General features: G+C 44.2%; 1 protein-coding gene and 2 pseudogenes across 1 annotated transcript in view; all 3 read left to right on the top strand.

Moving 5' to 3' along the window:
* PARM1 (prostate androgen-regulated mucin-like protein 1) overlaps positions 1 to 23,665 on the top strand; it is a 98,806-nt gene that overhangs the window by 59,211 nt on the left and 15,930 nt on the right. Inside the window, exon 2 of the mRNA XM_045857799.1 lies at positions 1,402 to 2,097. Coding sequence (XP_045713755.1) covers positions 1,402 to 2,097 — 696 coding nt within the window. The remainder of the gene's footprint in view (positions 1 to 1,401; positions 2,098 to 23,665) is intronic.
* LOC123831119 lies at positions 4,514 to 5,243 on the top strand (annotated as a pseudogene).
* Positions 17,539 to 18,120, top strand: LOC123831024 (annotated as a pseudogene).

The following is a 23,665-nucleotide window of genomic DNA, read 5'->3' on the forward strand; positions in this document are numbered from 1 at the left end:
ATTCATCCTAAGATTGTTGACACTTCACAGCTGCCAAAAGTCCACCATAAGAACATGGACCATTATGTGGCCCTAATTTGAGAGGACCACCCTCATGCTTACTAGGGAATGACTCTCTTATAGTTTATAGTCTTGACCAACTGCTTTTTAAATAAAGGAAAACCAATTATTCTGATAACAATCCAAATGTTAAATTTTGTTAAATCATGAGCAAACTATGTTTTCAGGATAGATTCTGGGCAGAACTTTCCAACAGCTACTGAATCTATTGTATGGCAGAATGAAGGAGAAAGCAGTTTTATCCCCAAGTGCTTGAATGCCCCTTATATATATTTTCTCCTTTCTTCTGTGCTGGAATCCAGCCCAGGTTTTATTCCTTATTAATCTTGATCATGGTTGGCCATACCCTAAATGCTACCCCCAAGAAAATCTGCTCAAGGTATGGAGGGTTAAATAGTCAAAGACGAATAAGATAGCAGGCATAGGGATATGCCACAGTAGAATGGCACAGAGCGAAGCTGACTTTTTAAGCAAGGTTCTTGACCTCATATAATACCAGGCAAGTAGTCATCCTCAAGGCAGCTGTGAGCATCCTGAGGGATATGTAGAAGAGACCAGAGATTCTGGAGTGTCTTTTAATGAAGTTACTAATTTTTCCTATCTCTCTTCTCCTTCCTTCCTTTCTTCCTTCTTTTTTTTCCTTCTTTCCTTCCTTCCTTTCTTTTTTCCTTCCACAGATATTTATTGAGTACTTCCTATGACCTAAGCACTGTCCCAGGCTTGGGGAAAACAGCAGTGACTAAAACCAGGTGCCTGAACCCCATGAAGCTTATACTCTGGTAGAATAAAGAGATAATAAATTAGTAAATAAATAATTTGTAATTTCAGGAATAAACTATTTTATGAAAAATAAAAGGGAGCAAAGAATATGTACCATGGGGGCAGTTCTTAAAAAAATAAGCATAGAATTACTATATGATCCACCACTTCCACTTCTGTGTGTATGTATACCCAAAACAATTGATAGCAGGGCCTCAAACAGATATTTGTATACTCATGGACCTCACCAGTCCAAATTCCCATAGAGTGAGCCCCCCAGAGAGTCTCACTTTTTAAGGGCATACTTTGAAGCAAGCAGGAGACACGATTAGTTCGTTGCATGGATTGGCTGGACTTGCTTTGACCGATCCACTAATGGCTCTTACTGAGCCTCCAGGCTGGTTTCTACTGATAGCCACAGAGGAAGGGGAGAGCAATTAGTGGGAAGAAACCTATTCAAAAGTCACCTTCACAATTGAAGAGGCACCATGCCAAATGAGTAAGGCCTGTGGAAATGCTGTAAAACAGCCTTTCTTCTCAGGTTTTCATACATTAACCATTTTTGTACTGGCTCTTCCACAGGACTGAGGGTACAGAGTGTGCCTACATCAGCCCCCTTGCCTGCTTCTTTGTCTGAAAAGATTATCTCCCCAACGGCCTTCTGGACGAGCTCTCCACAAAGCCCTTCAGCCTCTCCCACCAGTGGCACACCCAGCAACTCAGTGCTCCCAGCTACAGTGCCATCAGTGCAGACAGCTCTACCCCCTAAGAATGTTTCTGAAGACCCCAGAGAACAGGAGACCACCTTGACATGGGACGGCACAAACAGAGACACATTGTCAACAAGTGGCAGGGTCCACTTAACACCCCCGCCCACAGAACACAGCTCGGGCACTCCAGAGGCAAGTGTGCCAGCTACAGGGTCACGGTCCCCTACTGAGTCTCCTGCACTCACCTCCCCTCAGGCTTCAGCCTCATCACCTCCAACCCTATCAACCTTGCCACCAGAGGTTTCCTCCATCTCTGACAGCACCAACGAGAGCTCCACTGAGCCCAGCACCATGAGCACAGGAGCCTCAACCACCCCAGAGTCCCCAGCAGAGGAGTACAGCTCTAGCCACACCCCCACTTCACATGCCACCTCGGAGCTGGTGCCCATGGAGACAACACCCCAAACAACTGTGCCAGCCAAAGTGACCTGTATTCTGGTAGATATAGAGACCACCACCGCCTCCCCCAGAGTGGTCATGCAGGAAGTGGAGCATGCACTAAGTTCAGGTGAGTCTCTGTCTAGAACACTACTAGCATTCTTGGCTATGTGGAGACATTAAGAAAGCAGTTCAGTTCACTGAACACGATTGATCAACTTTGAATTTTAGAGTGTACAATCTGAGCTGAAGTATAATTCACAAGAATTTCCACAGGAGTGCAAACTTTACTTAATAGTCACATAGTAATTTCCACATGATATCTCATTAATTGCAGCCAATTGCCAACTCTATGATTTGTCTTTACGTATGTCACAGGGAATGTAAATGAATTAAGACCATGTAAGTAAAAAGATTAATAGCATGGCTTTTAGTTCAGCTTCCTAGGTTTCAATTCTGGATCCTGACCTTGGGTAAGTTATTTCATCCCTTTATGTACTCATCTGTCAAAGGGGAGTAACACAGGTTCTACGGCATACGGTTCTTGTGGAGATTAAACGAAATGACATATAAAGTGCTTAGAACAGTTCCTGACAGGGTGTAAGTGCTCAGGAGATGGCAGTGTCATTATAATTTTGCTCAGTGGATTAACAAAGTGTTTGTGGAAACCAGCCAAAAAAGTAGGGTGGAGGTACAGAGAAGTTATTTATTCCTATAGTCATTGATCTATTACATGGGAAGGACAATAAATTTTACAGGACGTCACAATTGTTTTTATTTTCCCAGCAACCCTAAGAAGTAGTAGTATTTTTATCTTGATTTTGCAATCTTGGAAACTATGGTTGAGAGAGATTTAGGGTCTTTTCTGAGGTCACATGCCTTTGGCATTGACGCGGAGACTGTAATCATTAGAGCACTGAGCAGGAAAAGGATTTAGTGGGGACATTTGGAATCTTGATTAAGAAACAGGGAGGTGAGAACAGCCAGAAGGTGAAGGGGGAATGTCTGTAGCCCCTTCCCTGGGTAGTCCTGTGGGGGGGTTAGACCGAGAGGGGGACTTGCGGGGGCAGAACCACAGCATGACCACCTGCAGTCAAAGGAATGGCTGTGAGGAGAAATTAATATCTTTTAACAAACACTAAACAGTCACAATGAATAGAAATTCTATTAGACCATGGAGGGGAGAGAGATAAAGCTAAGATTAACAAGACCTGATTCCTCATGGAAGAGCTCAGAGTTTATTAGGAATAAAGTCCCAAAGAATTACAAATTCTTATTTCAAAGATTCAGTTTATCAGTGAAAGTCCCAAAAAGGGGAGGTACAGTCAAACGGGAATAAAGGAGTAAATTACAAAGGTTTGGATGGGGTACAGGGGGACCACAGGGGATCATAAAGGACAGAGCTGCTATGAGGCAGGCCTGGGCGGAGAGAAGAGTAGCCCAAACCCAGAGTGGAGGGCCTTGTAGGATAGACCACCTTGACAGGGGCAGTGACTCTTGGTTGAAAGACACAGCTCACCCAGGGTTAACCTCCTGAGAGTGAAGGGAATCAGTACTCCGCCCCCACTGTCCCCCTTCCCTCTGATACACTGCCAGAAGCCAAGGGCAAGGAGATCCATTGACATGGTCCTACAGGTCAGACTCCTAGAGGGCTGGTCAGAGGGCACGTGGAGAAGAGTGGGGAGTGGGTCTGCAGAGGCGAAGGGAAGAAATCTGGCATACCAGATTTCAACATGGATTCCTCTGCGCAGCCCCCATCCCATTAGCACCCTGTTTATTTCTCCAGCCCGCACTCACCACACTGCACTGAGATGTGCCCTTTCTGTCTCTGTCTCTGCCCCTGCCCCAACCCCCACCGCCGCACCTCTGCCTGATACTTTCCATGCTCTCAGCATGCAAGTAACATCTCTAGCCTAGTCTCGGGACCTGGAGCAGAACGCTGTTCACTTGGCTCAGTGTCTGAAGGACTGTCCTTAACAAAGGTGCTATCAGAGTTCAGGCTCACATGCAGTGGCCTGTCTGTTCTCTCTTTCCTGGTTCAGGCCCTCATCACCACCTGCATGCACTGTGGCTTCCATTTGCTAACTGATCTCCCTTTTGCCACTCTCTGCCCACTCTACTATGCTCCAGACAGGCTACATCCACGAATTCTGAGACTGGCATGCAAGAATCTCCATAATCTGGTAGATCTTAGTGCTTTTCACAAGTGCTATGATTTCATGGGCAAGAGTGTCCAAAACATTTCTGTTCCAATATTCTGGCTTGTGTTTTAGACCACGTGTCTTGATTTGCTCAACTCTAAGCCAGCAGGGTCAAGAGGCACAAAATTAGCATCAGAGCTGCGTCATGACCCTTTACATTTCTAAGGAACATTGTAGCCAGCAGGAACTCCAGAGCAAATGGATGAGGGAACGATTGCGTGACTGGAGAAAAGATAAGCGTGGCAGGGTACATGGAGATTGCTGAGCACAGGCCAGACTCCACTTCACAGACCAAACAGGATTTATCCCTATAATCTACTAAATCAAAGAATATTTATTATAAAGATGGTTGTGCAAATTTCCAAGAAGAGGAGTTTTGTTCCTGATGGCATCTTCAAAGCTGAATTGAATGAGTTTCTCATTCAAGAACTGGCTGAAGATGGCTACTCTGGAGTTGAGTCCAAGTTACACCAACCAGGACAGAGATTATTGTTTTGGCCACCAGGATGCAGAATGTTCTTGGTGAGAAGGGCCAATGGGGACAGGAATTGACTGCTGTGGTTCAGAAGAGGTTTGGCTTCTTGAGGGCAGTGCACAGCTTGATGCTGAAAAGGTGGCCACGAGAGGTCTGTGTGCCATTGCCCAGGCAGAATCTCTGTGTCACAAACCCCTAGGGAGCCTTGCTGTGTGGAGGGCCTGCTATTGCGTGCTGCAGGTCATCATGGAGAGTGGGGCCAAAGGCTGTGAGGTCATCATGTCTGGGAAACTCCGTGGACAGAGGGCTAAATCCATGGAGTTTGTCAATGGTCTGATGACCCACAGTGGGGACCTTGTTAACTGCCACGTTGACACTGCCATGCACCTTGTGCTGCGCAGGTGGGGTGTGCTGGGCATCACAGTGAAGATTGTGCTTCCCTGGAACCCAAGTGGTAAGATGGGTCCCAAGAAGCCCCTGCCTGACCATGTGAGTGCTGTGGAACCCAAAGATGAGGTACTGCCCATCACCCCCATCTCAGAACACAAGGGTGGGAAGCCAGAGCTGCCTGCCATGCCCCAGCCAGTGCCCACAGCATGACAGGGTCTCCTTGGCAGCTGGGTCTAGGGTCTGGATGTTGCTCTATAAAGACCTTTAATAAAAGCTTTTTAAAGGAAAAAAAAATATTATTATTGCATTTTCCAAGCTCCTGTGCTTGATGCAAAGAAGTATAAGAAGTGTAAGACCTATCTTATAAGATTTCATAGTTTAAATAGAAAAAAGGGCCCAGGGCACTCTTAATGTGAATGAAATGAATCAAAGTGGATGGACAGACCTTTGAGCAGATGTGATACAGTCTGTTCATTTCAAAGGGGAAGAATTATGTCCCAGAAGTTTGGAGTGCCTCACCCAAGGTCACACCACTCAGTGGCAGAGCTGGGCCCAGAGCCCAGATCCTTAAAACCACAGTCAAGTCTCCTTTCCGCACCCAGCACTGCCATACCGCTCCTCGCTCAGCCCTGCACCCCGGGCAGCACCCTTGACTGTGCTCACAGCTTACTGTTTGGGGGTGTTTTTTTAGAGACTTTGTGCTGCCTTAATAGTGACAGGAATAACATCACACTGTTGTTTAGCATCTTGTCTTATTCTGTGTGGGTTCACATAGCACATTTGTATTAATCCAAGAATTCATCAATTCAGCCACCAATGAATAACTCTGAAACAAGGTAATGGAGGTAAATTTGACTAGAGGAAATAGGGAAGATTTCATGATGGTGCTGAGTTGTAGGACATGAAAGAAATTTAGGCCTAAGGAGGCCATTGGAAACCCTGCCTGCAAAGGTAGGGGACCAGTGGCGTGGCAGTTAATGCTGCACATGCCTGGCTTCAGAATGCACTCAGCAATTGTAAGCACCAAAAGTGCTCTTGTCAAGGTATCCAATGCCCTTCACTTGGCCAAGTGTGAGGTTAATTCTTAGGCCTGGCTTGACCTGACCTATCAGCAGCATTTGACACAGCTGGTCACTGCCCTCATCTTTTAAACATTGTCTCTCTCCACCTGACCTCCAGGACACATTCTTTCTTGGTTCTTCACCCACCCAGCTAACTGCTCCTTCTTAGTCTCTGTTGCCACATTTCACCCTTCATCTTCCTACACCAGAGCACCCAGGGCCACTACTGCCCTCCTCTCTCCCTGACCTCTCTACACTCACGCTCCCTCTTCTCTCCACGCCCATTCCTGAGATGATCTCATCCTGTCTCATGACTTAAAGTGCCATCCATATGCTGATAACCCTGACATGTAAAAATTCTATCCCTGTTTTGTTTCACTGAACTAAAGACATGTATATCCAGCTGTCAACTAAGTTATACTCCCCACGCGTGTGGTTCACGGGCAGCGCACACTCAGTGTGTATAAGATGAGTTACTGACTTCCTCAGCCCTCAGCCTGCTCCTCCCTCAGCCTTCCCCCCTCTTGAGTCCTCAGGCTGAAAACCTTGGACTAGTCCTAAATTCCTTTCTTTTTCAACTCCACATCCAGTCCCTCCGAACCCAATATCCTCTCCTGCCTCTGTCATATCTCACACACGTGACTTTAACATACCTGCAACTGACCTCACTACTCATCACACTCTTGCCGGAGAGGTCCTTCTCAAACCCAGAACAGCTCTGTCACGCCTCAGCTCTGGCACTTCAACTGCTTCCCATGAGTGAAAGCAAACCACTGTCCGTGTTCTGGCTATAGTGCCCAGCATGACCTGAACCCACACAGCCTCCCTGCTCTCACTGCCTGTCACTGTTACCTGCAGATACACTGGCAGCCTTACTGTTTCCTAACAGGCCAGGGACACTCCTGCCTCGGGGCCTTAGTGTTTACCACTTCCTGTGCCTAAAATATTTTCCCACCAGATCTGTAAGGGCTCACTTCTTGTCAGAAATGACAGCTAAGCAAAGTCTTGATGCATGAAAAGAGAGCCTTTACTCACACTGCCATCTGAAATAGCAATCCCATCACTGCTGGTCCCTTTACCCTGCTTTATTTTCCTTTAGATCACTTGCTGATTTCTGACTATATCTTATTTATTTGGTGAGTAGATGTTTCTACTACCAGACTGTCAACTCCGTGTGAGTGAGGACATTGTTCACAAAGGGGAAGATGTACATTACATCCAACCCCCAGAACAGAGCCTCAATAGCAACTGTTGAATAAATGAACGATAGTCAGCCAACCAATCCCAGGGATGCTATTTAATCTCTCTGAGTCTCAGCCTTCTCTTCAGTAAGACGGGAAAGGACAGTATCCACATGACAGGGTTATTGTCAGAGTTAGTTGAGATCCTAAATTTGTAGCATAGTAACTATTGAACAGTGGCTCAGTCAACCCCTATAGTTGTTATTTTACCATGATTTACTATTATTATTATTATAGTTCTGCTATCATTCTTCTTGTTGTTATAGTTATCATAATGAGTAATGCCCACCATTTTCAACATACTTTTATTGAGCTTTTATGATGGATCAGGCATCTGGCTGAGTACTGGGGGTTTGGCCACAAATAAAACAGTCACTTCCTCATGGAGTTTACAATTTAGCATGTACCCAGCATGGCAAATAGCCGAGATTGGTGGATCCCAGATGCCTGGAGGGTAACAGTGCAGAAGAAGCAGGAAGGAAGATTTCAGGACAAGTATGAGAGGACCCCTGAAGAGCTTCACTGGGCCATTGACAGTCACCAAAGGCTTTTGGTAGGAGGAAGGGAACACTGAGAATTACATTTTAGGAGAACTCAGCTGGCAGAAATATGTGTGGAAAGTTCAGGAATTCAGGCCCAGAAAAAATGTAGACCAATTTGTACTCAGTTTCTGGCTTGCCACTGTCACTGAAAGACCACGTCACTTAACTATTCTGACTGTAAGAGCTCTTAGCTATAAACTAAGTGCAAGAGAGGCAATCTTTCAGGGTCCTTTTGGTTTATTCCACCATGCAAGTTGTTTATTACAATCATCTTGTGCAAAAGAGATAAGATTCATATTCACATGAGGTTTACTGAGTACAAGCATGTTCCAAGGATGGAGCTAGGGACTGAGGTGAGCTTGCAGCTGTCTGCTCCACAGGTGAAGAAATGGGCCCAGAGAGATTAAGTGACTTACTCAAATTCTCACTGGAGTGACTAAGCCAGAATTCAAATTAGGTTCTCCTGACTGTCATTGAGTCAGGTGCTCCTTTCACTACACCCATCCTACTTGAATTTGTGGAAATGCAAATTTGGGAGAGGACCAGCGGCCTCCAGAACTTCCGTGGAAATGAGTGGCGTGGGATGCTGTCACATGCCGAGTGCTGCCTGCTGGTTCTCGGGGGTGGGGCTGCCCTGTTCGGGAGAAGCGGGTGCTGGTAGCAGTCATCCCCCTTCAGAAACATGAGTTTTGATTTTTGCTTTTCAGTTTCTGTTTTGCTTTTAAAGGAAGAGAGAAAACGGCGATGTGTTAAATTTGGGTCATCGTGTGTTACTGAGTCAGAGCTCTTCAAGGGTGGAAACTGTGGCTACAGAGTGTGTCTGACTCCCTGAACCACACTAAATGATGCTGCGCACAATCAGGTGCTCAGCGAATGCTTCAGGGATGAGCTGATGTTGCATACCAAGTTATATTCAAAACATCATCAGTTCTTGCAGACTAAAATTATAGTCATTCCACTTGTTGCAAAATGGTGTTCTCTTTTGTCTGTAAAATCCAAGTGTCCACTGGTCTTGATGCTACCCTATACTTTCCATTACAAAAAGGACACATAATTATGAAAACTGGTAAAGGCCTTTGAACTTAAAATTGCTAATCTGAACCCCAGTATTTATTCAGCATGAACTGTTCTGATAAATATCCTTAAATAAGGGCATGAAGCAGGCACCCACCTCTCATCATCTCTGCAGCTACACCTGCAAGGGGCGCTCAGCTCCACCCCACGTCTCCTTCTTCCAGACTAACTCTGAAAATGCATATATATTTGAGAAAAGAATTAACTCCTAGAAATGGTAAAAACAACTTCCAAGGTTGGCATAGAAAATTTTTTGTTTTTTTAAAACATGTAATCCATGTAAAAAATGTATATTATAATAAGTTAATGACCATCATATTTAGATGACATTAAAATATGTTAAAGGTCAAAATAATGATTTAATTTTTAATAATCAATCACAGGTGAGAAGACCAGGTAAAAGAATGTTAATGAACATGTAGTGATCAGATTCTTTTGGAATGTCCAGAATATATCAAGAAGCAATAATCCCTTAAAGTTTTATACCTAAGTTAGACTCAGTTTTACAAATTCATTATCATTGTACACGCCCAGGCCCAGCCTCTCATAGTAAATGGGTGCCACTCTCCTTTTAGTTCTCTGTCCACTCCCTGTGTCCTCACCATCACTGACTACTACTGATTTTGAATTCTTAGCAGCTCTCAATTCATTAACTTATTGTTACTTTCACCCTAATGTCAAAGATCCCATATTCCCACCAGGAGAGCTTCCTAACCGGCTCCTTCATTTCCTCACCAGAATGACAACTAAAGGCAAATCTGGCTGGCTCACACATAATCTCACTGGGGCATGCCCTGCTTTTAGAATTAAAGCTTCTACCCTACAGGGTAGAGCTCCTGCCTGCTATCCCTGCCTACACCCAGATCCCACCACACCTCTCCTTTCCCACCATGGTGGCTCCAGCTTTGGTCTCCATGAATTTAAGGACTGACAAGTTATACATTGTTATAAGCTCTCACTCACAAATTTTTTCTTTTGTACTCAATTCTTTAAATGTAGACTAAACCTCAAAGCTTGCTAATGCCAGGTCCCACATGAAGCTCTGGCTGTCAGATTATATTTTAGATCAACATTACTCTGAATTCTTTCCCCCACTATGTTTATTTCTCCTTTGATTTACTTTTACTACTTAAATCTTAATCTGGTTCTGAAATAGTTACAAAAATAACCTTTCAAAAACATACATCAAGATAATAAAGTCAGCTAGTTACCATTTGTGTTGTCTGCTAGATTACAGCTCCCTACAACATATTTACGACATAAATACAACATAGTGTAATTGTTTCAGTATCCCCTTCCATTACATTCTCAGTTTCTGTCTCTGTGGAACAATTGCTTGTTGCTGCTTCAAATACTTCCATCAGTCATACATGACTGAGAGGATTTTGGAAGTGCTTCGCTGAGAAAGCAAGAGCACATAAGCTCAGCTGATATCGTTAATGAATCTACGGCTTGTTGGCTCACTGAGAAAACTGATTGGACTATGTCTGATTCCATATCCAGACTAAATCTTTACTGTAATCTTCTGACTCAAGAGCATGTCTTTTTAGTTACAAAATAATACCAGGGAAAAAGTGAGGATGGATCAGTACCAACCCATCACCTTTATCAGAAAAGGATCTAGAACATCACTCCCCAGCCAGGGGCACTGTATTCAGAGCACAGGAAATGGATGCCACACTGACACTTTCCTCAGCATGCCTTGTTTCTCAGGTCCCAGCAGAGAAAAATATTGGCCAATGTGAGACAGAATTTTATTCAGCAGTGCCTTGTTTTTATCATTAGACTTGCCTTCAGGGGTGGACCACAGGCTCAAACACGCAGGTGAATTTAGGTTAAAATTATACGATCTCAGTAAGTCCATGGACATGGGCCATCGAAAACAATTTGCCATATTTCTGTTTGGAGAAATTGTGGGGTCATTCCAAAGCCAGGCTCCAGGAAAACAAGAATGTTCCTGACCGTAAAGACTCGGGCCTCGGGCTGCCTGGTTCAGATCACATGGATGCCATTTGCTAGATGAGAGACTTGGGCCATTTTATTCGTCACTGGGTGTCACATTTTCCTCATCTATAAAATGAGGGCAATAATAGTACTGTGCTTGCCTTGTAAGATTCTTATTAGGATTAAATGAGACAAGTATATAACATGCCTCTCATAGTTAGCACTAAATAAATGTTAGCTGTTATTATTATTACAGTTGGGTCTCTAATTCTCAGTGTGGATACCAACAACAGTTGGCATTTCTAGACTTTGATTTTCTTAATTTAAAAAATATATTTAATGGTTGTAAACCATTTTAGAACTCCCAGAGGATTATTACGATAAGTATTAGGTAATAAAGATCCATTTAAGCACCCTCCAAGAACACAATACAGAAAAGAATAATCCAAAAAGTATGAAAGAGAAAAATAACCATGTTCACATTTGAAAAGTAAGGCTTTCACGACTCTTGGGAAATCCAAAGCAAAGGGTTAAAGAGTGCAAACGACTAGGGATTTCCAGTGGGGAGAAAAGAAATCTCGGGCGAGGGAGGGAGCGTACAAAGCCTGAGCTTCAGGACTTGGCCTGGGCCCCACTTGCCCCTGAGAATGCTGGGCAGAGCTAGAGGGTGCCCTCTTCCCTTAACTGGCATCAAAGTTCAGAAATTATTCTCCTTACAGAGTTTTTAACGATAAAACCATGGGAGCCTCAGTCTGGAAAAAGTTAAAACTTGCTAAAATACAGTATGCAAAAGCAGATTCCTGCCTGGCCTTGGTGATTAATTACATGGAGGCAAAGCTAAATGAACTAATGGTTCTGCGAAGCTCCCAAAGTCCTTGGGCTGCAGTAATTATATTGATGTCCCTGCCCTTGGTCAGAGTGTTAGGACAGGAGATCTGAAACTGTGACTCTGCTCCACACGTGTTCCATAATTAAAATGATAAATCTGCACACCGCTTAGCAAACAGCATTAAGGCTCTGAGAATTACCTCCCTTCCTTCCCGCCAATGTCCTCTGAACCAAGGAAATATCAGTGTAGGAGGTCTTACTTCCCAAGACTGGTGAACCCCAGAGAAATCTGAGCCTTCACCTGTAGGCTGGACGAGTCTCACAAAGAGCACATGCCAGCTTTCCCCCGCAGTATTGTTTGACGCATTTTCATCAGTGCAATACTAAAGAGAGAGAGGAGACGGTAACAACCAAAAACCAAAACCTATTTCAGTGTTCATGAAGATGAATGGCAGTTCTTAGGCAAGACAGTGACATGCTTTCTGCGATATGTTATTTGCCTCAGCGTGTCAGTCCCAGAGAGATGAGCTCAGGGTTGAGATCCCCAGTCTGGTCCTGAATGCTGAAAGCCAGAGGCTACACAAGGCTGGCTTCTCGGCCTGCACACACCTCCTCTGCCCACTGCCACACAGCTGGTTGTCCCTAACTGAAAATACCCCAGGACAGTTTTATTTATAACTTCAGTATAAATTGCATTAAGGGTACTCAGATAGCAGAGAGATGCAGGGACCTTTTTCCCTCTTTGTGACTTGACTCATGAACAGAAATATCTGTTCTCCAGCCAAGGAGTTTAAATCATCTCACTGGACACAGCCAACCCACCCGTGCCGTAGATATGACTTTTCAGGAGAGCAGGAAAGTTCTCCTCATCCAGGACAAACAATAGAGGGGGTTCTCCATTCTTCTTTTACAATTCTTCTCCAGAAATCTCTCCAACCCTGCCCTTGTTGCCATCCTGGGGAGATTGGGAATAGGGCTGACACAGAGTTGAGATCCCCCACCCATGTCAAGGTGTGTTTCTCTTGGCCCAATAGAAGTTATAGTTCAGCACAGGCTAACCTATTCATTATAGAAAGTAATTTTAAAATAGTTATGATAGGCTTATAATGCCAGGCACTGTGAATCTGTCCCACAGGAGAGGTATGAAAAGGGCAGAAACTGACATAGAGCATGTTAAGGGACAGACTCTTAACATCACGGACCTAGAAGTGAAGTCTTTGTTCATGTCTGCACTGTTACACCTGGGAGAGGCTGAGTCAGGACAGTGGTCCCTCCTGTACCACATTTTCTCCAGTTTTGACCTCCACCAAGAAGCAGTGTTTGTGACACTGCCACATTCCCTGGACTAGTGGCAGGTGGTGACACTGCACTGCTGGTCCCAGCTCCTTCCCTCCGTTCTTTCTGGCCTCTTCCAGGGGCTCTGGGGGCAGCTGACTTACCCCCAGCCCAGCTTCTCCGGCCTCCCCAACCCCCTTGCGAATCTGGTTTTCCTGGGAACAGTATTCTCAGCAGTATGGTTTAAGTCCCTACATGAATAGTATGCAAAATGATGAACTTTGTTCATTCTAATAAAAACTAGTTTTGTTTTAATGTGAATTTTAGAAAAGAGTAAAACAACAGGTTGAATTTATGATTTCATAGCTATTATTGCTTAAGGTGAAGCTATAGGTAGTGAGTATCCAAAGAAACACAATGACGTGATTTGAAGACAAGCATTAAAAAAATAATAGTATAGGTAGTGTGGACATGGCAAAAACATGAGAGTGTTACAGAGATGTTTGAATCTTAGAAACACGGCCCTGAAGTTCAGGCCAGCATCCTGTCCTTATTTACTGCCTCTGCTACCAGTGCTTCACGGCTTTTGCTTGTGATGAGAGCAAGAGGTAGAGAATTTAAAAGGATGAAAAGCAGGTATCAAAAGGTCTGAGTTCTAGTTCCAGCTCTGTTACTAATGGACTCTGATCTCAACCAAATGTCTTAATTTCTATAGGCTTTCATCTTAGCATCTGTAAAACAAAGAGGTTAGAGTCAATGAACCTTCTTAGAATTTTCTTTCAACAATAAAGTTACATTATTTCATTGGTCATGATCTTGCTGAAAGCAAAATTTGAACTTGAGGTCCTCACTCATTTCTACTACCCAGAAATGAATTGGTTGGCTTGAATCTCCTCTGGATGCAAGGTTCTTTCCTGGCTTCAGAGTTTCATGGGGAAGGGGTGCCCAGAACTTAGGTGGGGCCTTTGTATTGCATTCTTGATAAACAAAGCATTTAAAACACACTAATTTGTAAAAGCACTCCATGAGAAAGCAAGTGTTTCATCAAGTTCAGCACCCAGTAAACAGCGGTGTGAATGATCAAACGAATTCCCTTGGACAGGTAGAGGTAGGGACCCATGTGGTGCCATAGCATCCGACAGGTATAAAGTGACTTGCCCAAGGCTCCTCAGTTAACGTGTTTATTAAGCCACTCTCCGAGCCGGGACTTCTCATCACAGAAAGTGGAAAAGCATAGGTTGGGGGAATCCAGCCTCCATGGTTGAATCTTCTCTCTGCCTAACCAGGTGAGAAGATTTTTTAAAAACTGCTTCATGGCCTAAACTCCAAAGTGGAGATGCCCAACCAGCTCTGCCTAGCCATAGTCACAATGGCTTTTATGACTTATGACCAGGATTGCTTTTCCTAATGCTTCCATTACTGCTCTTGGCACAATACTACAGATGTCCCCTGGGGACTGTCATTAGGCCAAGCCTGAATTTGGACCAGTCTCTGAGGAGAGTCTGTTAATAGCATCAGATGGAGTGGTCACCTGTGTTTGGGGAGGAATTCTCCTTCCCTACAGGCTCCCTTAGGTCTGGGCAGCACCTTCAGGCGAACTGAACGAGAGGAACGCTCCCTGACATTGACCTGGGGCTACTGTGTGGTCACGAGCTTGTCCTACTGCTAAGGGAAAACAGATGAGGTGTCCCCTTTGCTATTCTTAGAAATCAGTCCATGTCACACATTATAGGTGTCAAAGGAGAGCTGGGACCCGGCAACCTAAATAGGTAGTTATAATAAATTCCAGGTGGGAAAGAAGCCTCATTTGTGTTGGCAAAGATTGTAATTGTAAGTGAAGTAAAGAAACTTGAAAACCGTGATAACCAGGGGCTTTGCTGACTTGAGTGCCCCGGTTGCATTAATTGCAAACCTGAGCTCCCCGTGTCCTTAAAGCACAGCTGATGTTCCCACACGAGAGAGAAATGCAGGGAGAGGTCACAAGTACGTGCTGGGGCAAGCACAGTGATTTATGTTTCTGTATACATTTTTAACCATATGCTACCTATGTAGGTAAAATGCTCTTAGATAAAAGTAAAGCCAGCCCCCGGATCAGGCCCCCTGATTACAGGAAGTGGAAAAGTAAAGATATTGGAGATCCTGCCCCCGAAGTTTGAATCCCTGGTCTGCTCATTGACCAAGCTTACCCACTAACTAGCTTTTAGGTAAGAGTATAAACAGGGGGTGACAGATTCTGGTTGTAATAATATTTGACTCATTCTGATAAAGTCTACTTCTGCCACTCTGTGTGAAGAAGTGACTAAACAATCCTTCAGCGATGTAGAGATTTGGGGGGATGGGTCATGGGGAGAAGGACTAATTTACTGAGATAAACTTAAGTTGTCTTAAAACCATTTCTGTAGCATATTTGTATGCGAGCTGTATGCTTTATAAAGGAGTTTTATTTTTGCATCTTTACTAAAAAAAGTTCAATTTCAAAAGTAAGTTCACTTTCAGAAGAAATCAGTTATGTTGTGGATGTCTTACTTTGTACCTAGACAAAGAAAGGAGAGTTGGTATCCTTGGCTTTAAGGGACTTGCAGTCTAGAGGGCAGGCGGAACGTGTTCACGTAAAGCCATTAGTGCACCTGTATCTCATACATCTTTATCTTGCATGTACATGCATAACTACTCCAGCTTTTGTACACACACACACACACACACACACGCACAAACACACGCACCTTGCTAGAGGCAAAATGCAGAGTTGGGTACCACCCACCTTACCTGTCTTCCTGTCTGTCCATCCAGTCCCGCACTCCCCCGTGTGATTCCTGGGCCGGCACTAGTCTCAGCAGCTGGGCGGTCAGACCTCCACGCTCCAGCCTGTTGCCCCTACACCCCACACTGTCCTTGCTTTGGAATTCATTCAGGAGAAGCTTGTGGCATTAATTTGTGGTCAGAGAGAGATAAGCTTAGCTTCCCCTGGTGTGGGGTAGAGTGGGAGGAAAACAGGAGTGAAATTTAAGCAGCATTCAAGCCCAGAAGTCAAAGTAACCTTCAATAACGGTGAAATTAGGATCCACCCAGGTAGTGGTATCCAAAAACAGAGATTTTCTTCTTCACCTTTTCTCCCCCACGTCACAACCTACACCCACAGGTGTGCACACACAATCCAAAGGGAAACCATCAAACACACAGACCCTGAGGTATTTAATATACTGCAACACACAGCACTTGGCAGCGCCCTCGGCAGGGATTGTGGAGCACAGCACATGCTAGAAGCCAATGATGTGGGCCATCTTGGGTCATTGTTGTGTGACTGTTATCTGTTTCTAAATGGTCCCCCTCCCAATTAATCTAAATTACTGAGCTTCGACCCACCTTCGAGTGTAACTGGAAGAAGACCCAAATTATCGCCCAGCCCCGAGTTAGGCCCCATTCCCAGGCGGCCAACAGAGAGCAGACAGAGCGTGTACTGGAGCAGCAGGTTTCGTCCACAAGCAGACACAGAGCTATCACTGGTGCCCAGGGTAGCAGGAGAGCCACATGGGGAGCAGCACAGACTCTGGGGCCTGCCCTGTGTCCCGGTTCTTCTACTTACCAACCATGTGGTTCTGGGCCCTTAGTGCCTCTGCGCCTCAGTTTCCTCCTTTGTAATATAGATGTAACAATGGTACCTACCTAATGGAGAATTGCACAAATTGAAATAACTGAAGCTCATAGAACAGTGCCTGGTACAGAGTAAGTAACAAGGCAGTGTCTGTGGCTATCGTCGTCATCATCATCGTCGTCGTTGTTGTTGTCATCGTTGTTGTCTGTTATTGCTCTCATCGTTGTCGTTTGGAGGAAGGAGCTGCAGTGTGCGACTGTTGCGGTGGAGATAGAGGAGGCTTCTCTGGGCAGAATGAAGAGAGATTCGGGCACACGCAGACTCTAACCTTCAAGCCCCTTTTCTCACCAGTCACCCCTTCCCTCTGCCAGCGCCTGCAGAGACACGTGCTTTTAAAGAGAAAAATTCCTTTGAGACAAAATGTTCCTTTCCTCTGGGTGACCTTGACTGAAGGAGCCGACACACTGTCTAAAATGGCCACCTGCTTCTATTCTCCATTTCTTACCTGCTCCCTGGACCAGGAAGGAGAAAGAAAAGAGCAAGAATATTGAAAAAACAGTCAGGAGGATTGTTAAAGACTCTTCTCAAAATAGATCAGATGTGCACAGACCCAGGAACTTGGTCAAAGCATTGTATTTTACGTGCATTTAAATAAGCTGACTGGAATTTCCAAGGAGAATGTGGTTTAGGAGCCACCTACAGATAGGAGCAAGACACTTCCTTTTTGTCACCCCTGCAAAGTCCCCACCATTAATTCCTGCCCCTGGCTGTCTCGGAGCAGTAGCGGTTTTTTAAAAGAGCATAGGACCACTGCAAAACCCCAGGCCTGCACTTGGGCCGGGTCTGCACTCTCCCCAGCAGCCGTGTGCCAGGCTTTATTGTGCCCAAACAAGTCCCCATTCCTGCCGTTTGTGGTTTTCTCACAATATGGCAAAGGTTCAGGGAACAATGTGGTGGGGTTTTAAAACCTTTCTACAACCCTTTCCAGTCAAGGTCAACTTTGAATGCATTGAGGACCTGTCTGAAGACTGGGAATGAAAAATTACCTATGCAGGCTCTGCAGAATGTGAAGAACACGATTGTTTTAGACTCATTTAGTGGGCCCTGTGCCTGCAGGAAGGCACAATTTTGTATTTCAGGCTGACAGCCCTAATCCAGGACTCATTCCAGTCTCAGATGCAGTAGATGTCACCATTGTGCTAATCTCATGCACCTACTGAGATCCAGAATTTGTTAGAGTTGGCTATTAGTTAAACAATGAATATACTAAGACAGAATTAAGGGGAAATCCACAGGTAAAACCAGACTTTCCTAAGCTTCAAAGAAACATTTTGGTATCTAGTCCCAGAGTCACAAGACTCCACATTAATCAGGAAGGTAACACAGAAAACACTGGCAGATGCAGAGAGCGGGCATCCAAATCTATAGTCATGTCTTTCTGCACACACAGCACCTTCAGCATCAGAGGGATGGCGCACATCCGAAAACTCCCTAACTGTCCTGTTTGAGTCCCACGTGGACTGCAGGTGACCATCTGCCCTCCCTGTATAGGACAAATTAAGCTATAAAAACACACAGAACTATTTCCCTGAAATTCTGTAAGTCACGTCACAGACACTGTGTGAAGAACTTGTTTTAAAACAAGTCATGTAAAAAGTTTATAAGAAACCTAGTATTCAAGTATCATGGAATATAAATACAACTATTTTTAAATAATTTTTTCTCTGCATTATTTCATCGGTTCTGAAACTAATCTGATAAACCATATATATTATTATCTTCTTCTCTATAGATAACTGAAGCACTTGTAAAGAAATATGAATCACTAGACCAGGTTATAAGGATTTCCTAGCCTCCTGGACAATAATCTTTGAACCACTAACTTACTGGCCTTCAAAAAAACAAAATTTACTTCATAAAATATTTCTTCCTGTAATAACATATAGTTTGGTTTAATTTAGGGCTGAATTTCCATTATTTTCTGGTATATCCTTAAAGAAGGGATCTGAAGTCCACTGTGTGCTGCCAGGAACTTGAGGATCTGAGTTTTCAGGCCATCTTCAAGCTTCCTAGGGCTGTTACCACAGTTCACATAATGTTTGATCGCATTCAGTTTGGTTTCTAAGATAATAACAACTGTGGCTAATCATTTACAAAGTCTTTTGGTTACAGTTTTTGTTTTTGTAACAGTGGAGGACATCAGAATACTCCCTGAATCATACATCAGATCCCCAGTGAATTCAACATGTCCAGAACAGACACCAGCTCCCTGAGTTTGAGAATAGGAGAGCATCATGACTTCAATCTGTTCATTAGATTTATAAAAATACTGTAAACCTAACTCAAAATTGTTTACACAGGTCATCTGTTGGGAGCATTTACATAAAATAATGGATTTGGGGGGTGTATTTAGCTTTATCATAACAGATAAGTTACTACTTTGGAGATACGTATATTTCTCACACACCTAGTGCTCTTCCCCCCACCGACACTCATGCAGAATAAGAGTAGACGTGTTTGTAGTAGGCACGTTCTCGATGGCTTTTCCAGATAAGCTTTTTAAAAGCAATCCTGGGAAGGAATTCATTAAATAAATGAGCCGAAAAGTTCTTTTTCTTTGAGAAGAGCTAGGTCCTTCCTCAAAAAGCTTCTTATGCTCCATTAAATTAAGTGTAGGATATTCTCATTACTCTTGCTACTAAGGAGGCCATCAGCCACAGGGTGCAGAGCTACATATGCAGTGCCTTCATAGCTATGACTTTCATACTGCACTTTTTAGGGCTTTTATTTTGAGGAAGGGAAAGAGGCATGTATCTGAATATGCACTCTAAGCTGTACACATTTCCTGTCATTCTAAAAGAGTGAATCTGTGAAGCAAAACTTAGCTGTTAAACTTTGAAATTTAATATACCAGTTATTATAATATTGTCCACTAACTAGTTTATAGGTTTTAAAAATAAAATACGTCCTACTGTTAAAAATTCTATATAAATACATACATACATACATACCTGAAAGAGCCCAGGAAAGTTCTTTCTTTCAGAGGATGTTTGGTGTCACCCCATCACAGCCTGGTAATATCATTTAGGATATGACACTCCAGTGTCCTGCCAAAGAGGTCGGGTAAAACATTTCTTTCATGTTTAAAGTGAGGAAAAAAGAGAATGCCTCAATGAGCAGCATCCCTAGAGGAACATGTGAAGAACTGGGAACGCTGCTAAGCCCTGGGAGACAGGAGGGCACATTTAGGTTGCACGAGGGAGAGGTGGCTCAGTCAGGAGAGCCGCTTCCGAGTGTGGGAGACTTCCTGTGACGGTGAAGGGCTAACAGGTGTGTGACAAAGACAGCAGGTGTGTCTGTGGTGGGAGAGGCAGCTGTGGGGAGAACGAACAACCCCTTAAAATTATGCCCAAGTTCATTCCAGGACTGCACAGGCTACAGAACAGAGTCCAAGCAGGTCAAGAGATGGCCTCCAGGGCAGCCTCTTCCCTCGAGTAGTCTAACCAGGTCTGGCCAGAAGCATGGCCTTCTGAGAGTTTGCACTCTGTCCAGACAGTTATCCCTAAAATAACTCTCCTCCAGCTCCATTGTCCCTGGGGACTCAAAAACACATGCTAAGCAGTAGTTGGTCCATAGCTGTAGAGTCATAGAAATGATACTCAGGTAAGACGTGCCGCAGGGGCCCCCATGATGGATAGGTGAGGAGCCTGCTGCTGGGGGAACTTCCTTAGCACAGTGACTAAGCTTGAAGACTGCCAGTTGTCTTTCTTTGGCCAGTATCACATTTATTTGTTTGACGTTAAATGAATGAGTTAAGAACCCACTATGGGCTAGAGAGTGTAGTTGGGGCTAAGAGTTTGGTAAGAAGGGGAAAGAGATGCAAGATGAATAGGATTAGAATCTTCCTGGGGAAGCTCAACCCGGAATGTCAGAAAGAAGCAGACACAAAGAGCGAACACACACAGCAACCCTGTAGTTTGCTTGGGGGTGTCAGCAAAGTTCCCAAAGTTGTCATAAAGAACGAGCAGGAGTTGGCCACGCTGAGAAAAGGGCCGGGGAAGTAACCAGTGTACCAATGAGTAAAAATGCAAACCCTGGAATGGAATAGTCCTGGGTTCAAATCTTAGCTTACTCATTTGCCAGATTATAAAACCTGAATCAAGCCCTTAATCTCTCTGAGCCTTAAATTTCTCATCCATACAGTGGGAATAATTCCACACAACTCAGAAAGAGAATGAAATGAGATGATAGCTATAAAGTTCTCAGCACAGTCAGTGCCAGTGCAAAGTAATCAGCTGCAAATGCAGACTAGATTAATGGTACACTGAGAAATCCCCACCAAAAAGAAGCCCAAAATCTAAGAAGGCTTTGGTTCACAGATCTTCAACAGGCCTCTGGGCAGGGAGAGCATGTTGGTATGGTGGGATGTGCTAGCACAGTGGAATGTTCTTGTATCTTGGGTTATGAAATATACAGATAAATTTATTCCAACCCTCTCTTCATTTCTTCTGGCTCCTGGGCTTTACAGAGTAAGACACATGCAGTCTGTAACTTCAGATGCTCATGAGGAAGACCTGCAGTGCCAGCCACCATCCCACCCCCGTACCCACTGCACTACCCACCAAGTGTCCCTGGCTTCCTTCACAGGGCAAGGCTGCCCCTGCCCTGGCTACACTTTCCTTGCGTGCTCTTTCCCTGCCTTGTCTTGAAAAAAGAAAAGAGTAGGAGGAAAGGGGGAATTCCAGTCTAGTTTAAACAGAGCTCAGTAGGAAATGACATTCATTTTCACAAAGAGGAAATTAAGCCTTTTCTGTACCATATAAAGTTGTGCTAATGTTGGCTCAGTCTCCCCCTCATATGTTCAGACTATAATGCCCTGAGGTGTGGAGCCTCCCAGGGTGAGGTTCCCAGCTGCTTCTGAAAGCAGCAGCTGCTGTGGAGGTGACAGGGAGCTCAGGACACGAGCCCTCCTAGGCTAGGGGCCTGCTGAAGGTCTTCTAGTTCCAGAGGACCCTTGCTGCCAAGGCTGGCACCCTCTGAGGAGAGCCAATGGGTGGCAGAATAGTTAATAAGATGGTCCAAAGTACAATCTGTTTTACCTGGCATGTTTTGGCCCCAGAGTGGGCAGTGCCCACCCTCAGAAGTGCCCCTCTGCTTGGCTGCCCTCAAGGACCCATCGGGTGGAAAATCACCTGCTAGCTCCAGCTCTGGTCACTCGGCCTCTCTGTGACCAAGAAAAGGTGGGCTTAAAGGGCCCCGTTTGAAGATGACATTAACTGAGAGCAGGACAGCCACCAGTCACATTGAGGAGAAGCAAATCGCTGTCACTTGATGTTTTTTAAAAGAAAGAACAGCACCTGAGTTGGGGAGCTGCCTGATTTATCTTCAGAACAAGGTGGTACATAAATAAATTCAGTAAATCACAGAATTGGGGGAGATCCAACTGCTTGGAGTTAGGGAAGAAACTCTGAAAAAGGTCAAACCTACAATTCCCTATATTAAACTATCTCTGGAGCATGAAAGAAGAGTTATAGGGAAATCAACTATATCCCATTTTTTAAAAGAGGGGAATTAAATTAAAAGACCAGCTTTTAAAATTGCTCCTAATTGCAATCACTGTACCTTTTTGAATCTTGAAATACTCCCAATTCCTTACATTGCAGTAATAATGCCTCTCACAAGCTCTTAAAGGAGCTGTCAACAGGCGTCCATGAACTTTGAATTGTTCCGATTTCATCCCAGTTTGGAGGCTGAGAAGCTAAGCGCAGTTTCAAAGTAGGAGTAGAGGCTTTTCATAAGGGGACCTGACCTCAGACTTTTCTCTGTTTGATCTGGTCTGCACATTTGAGCATTTGGTGCCATAATTCTATCTTGACAAAAGTAAAAAAAGAAAAAAAGGAAAGAAAGAAAGAGAGGGAGGGAGGGAGGAAGGGAGGGAGACTGATAATTATGCTAACCCTGCTCTAGGATTCCAGGAGCAAGGAGATGAGCGTGTGAGTGTCCGGAAGTGTGGAAACTCTGAAATGATGCAATACAACCTGTGCAGCCCTGGTTTTAGTCTCCATATTAGCAATGAACCTCCTTGGTTCACTTTTAGAAATTACAGGCATAGGTGTCTGACATAGCCTTCTTTCAACCCAAAACTTTTGGGGAATTACTACGAAGTTAATTAGTAGACTGATCTACTCCTTAGCTCTACTCTAATTCCTTTGGTGGAAGGGCTAATAAGAACAATATACAAAAGATGGGAAAAATAAAAGGAGACATGACAAAATAATCTACAAATAATAAATCTCCAAAACTGTAGGGCAGACCTGTTCCCTTTGAAACCTAGTCCATGACAGATGGGCACCAGCCCAGCACGGTACATTTGGAGAAGACTGCAGTGTGGTGCACAGGGCATCTCATTTAATCCTCTGGAAACTGTGGGTGAGAGCAGAGTGGCTCTTCTTTCTCCGTCGCCGCAGGTGAGTGGTATATGAGTGGACAGGGTTACATAGTTTGTGGTCAAACAGCTAATCACAGGGGAACCACACTTGAATTCACGTATTCAGACTCCAGATCTCTGATGCTCTTTCCAGTGTGTCTCAGAGTCCTATTCATTTGCTGAGGTAGGAAATAATTTCCCAGGGGCCTGAAAGACTAAATGGGGTCCCTAACACCAGCGTTAGTGCCAAAAAGTCACTTTAACTATAGAGGACAAGAGCTCAATTGATTCTCGGCATTTCTAAGGTGAAATAAAGCTGAAGTATATACATTATTAGCCCAAAGCTCACACAAAAGGAGTGTTGTGCTTCAAAGTAGTCATCTTTGGAAGCAGTACGGTAATTCTTCCAAGGCTGTGTGCCTAACGGGTTGTTGTTTTTAACTGTTCATTAACAGTTGCCTTTGGACCCAGATTTCAAACTACACAATAAAACATTCATGTTACTTTGTAATTGCACCAGGTTAATTCTGCAAACAAAAAATACTGTTACCTACCAGACTTGACCTTATTTTTACACCAAACTTAACTTCATTCTCTATGAAGTCAAATTTACCTTTCAAGAATGAAAACTGGACACACTTCCAAAAG

This window comes from Phyllostomus hastatus, unplaced genomic scaffold (assembly GCF_019186645.2).
Source record: "Phyllostomus hastatus isolate PE091 unplaced genomic scaffold, TTU_PhHast_1.1 phas_scaffold_1674, whole genome shotgun sequence".
NCBI lineage: Eukaryota > Metazoa > Chordata > Mammalia > Chiroptera > Phyllostomidae > Phyllostomus > Phyllostomus hastatus.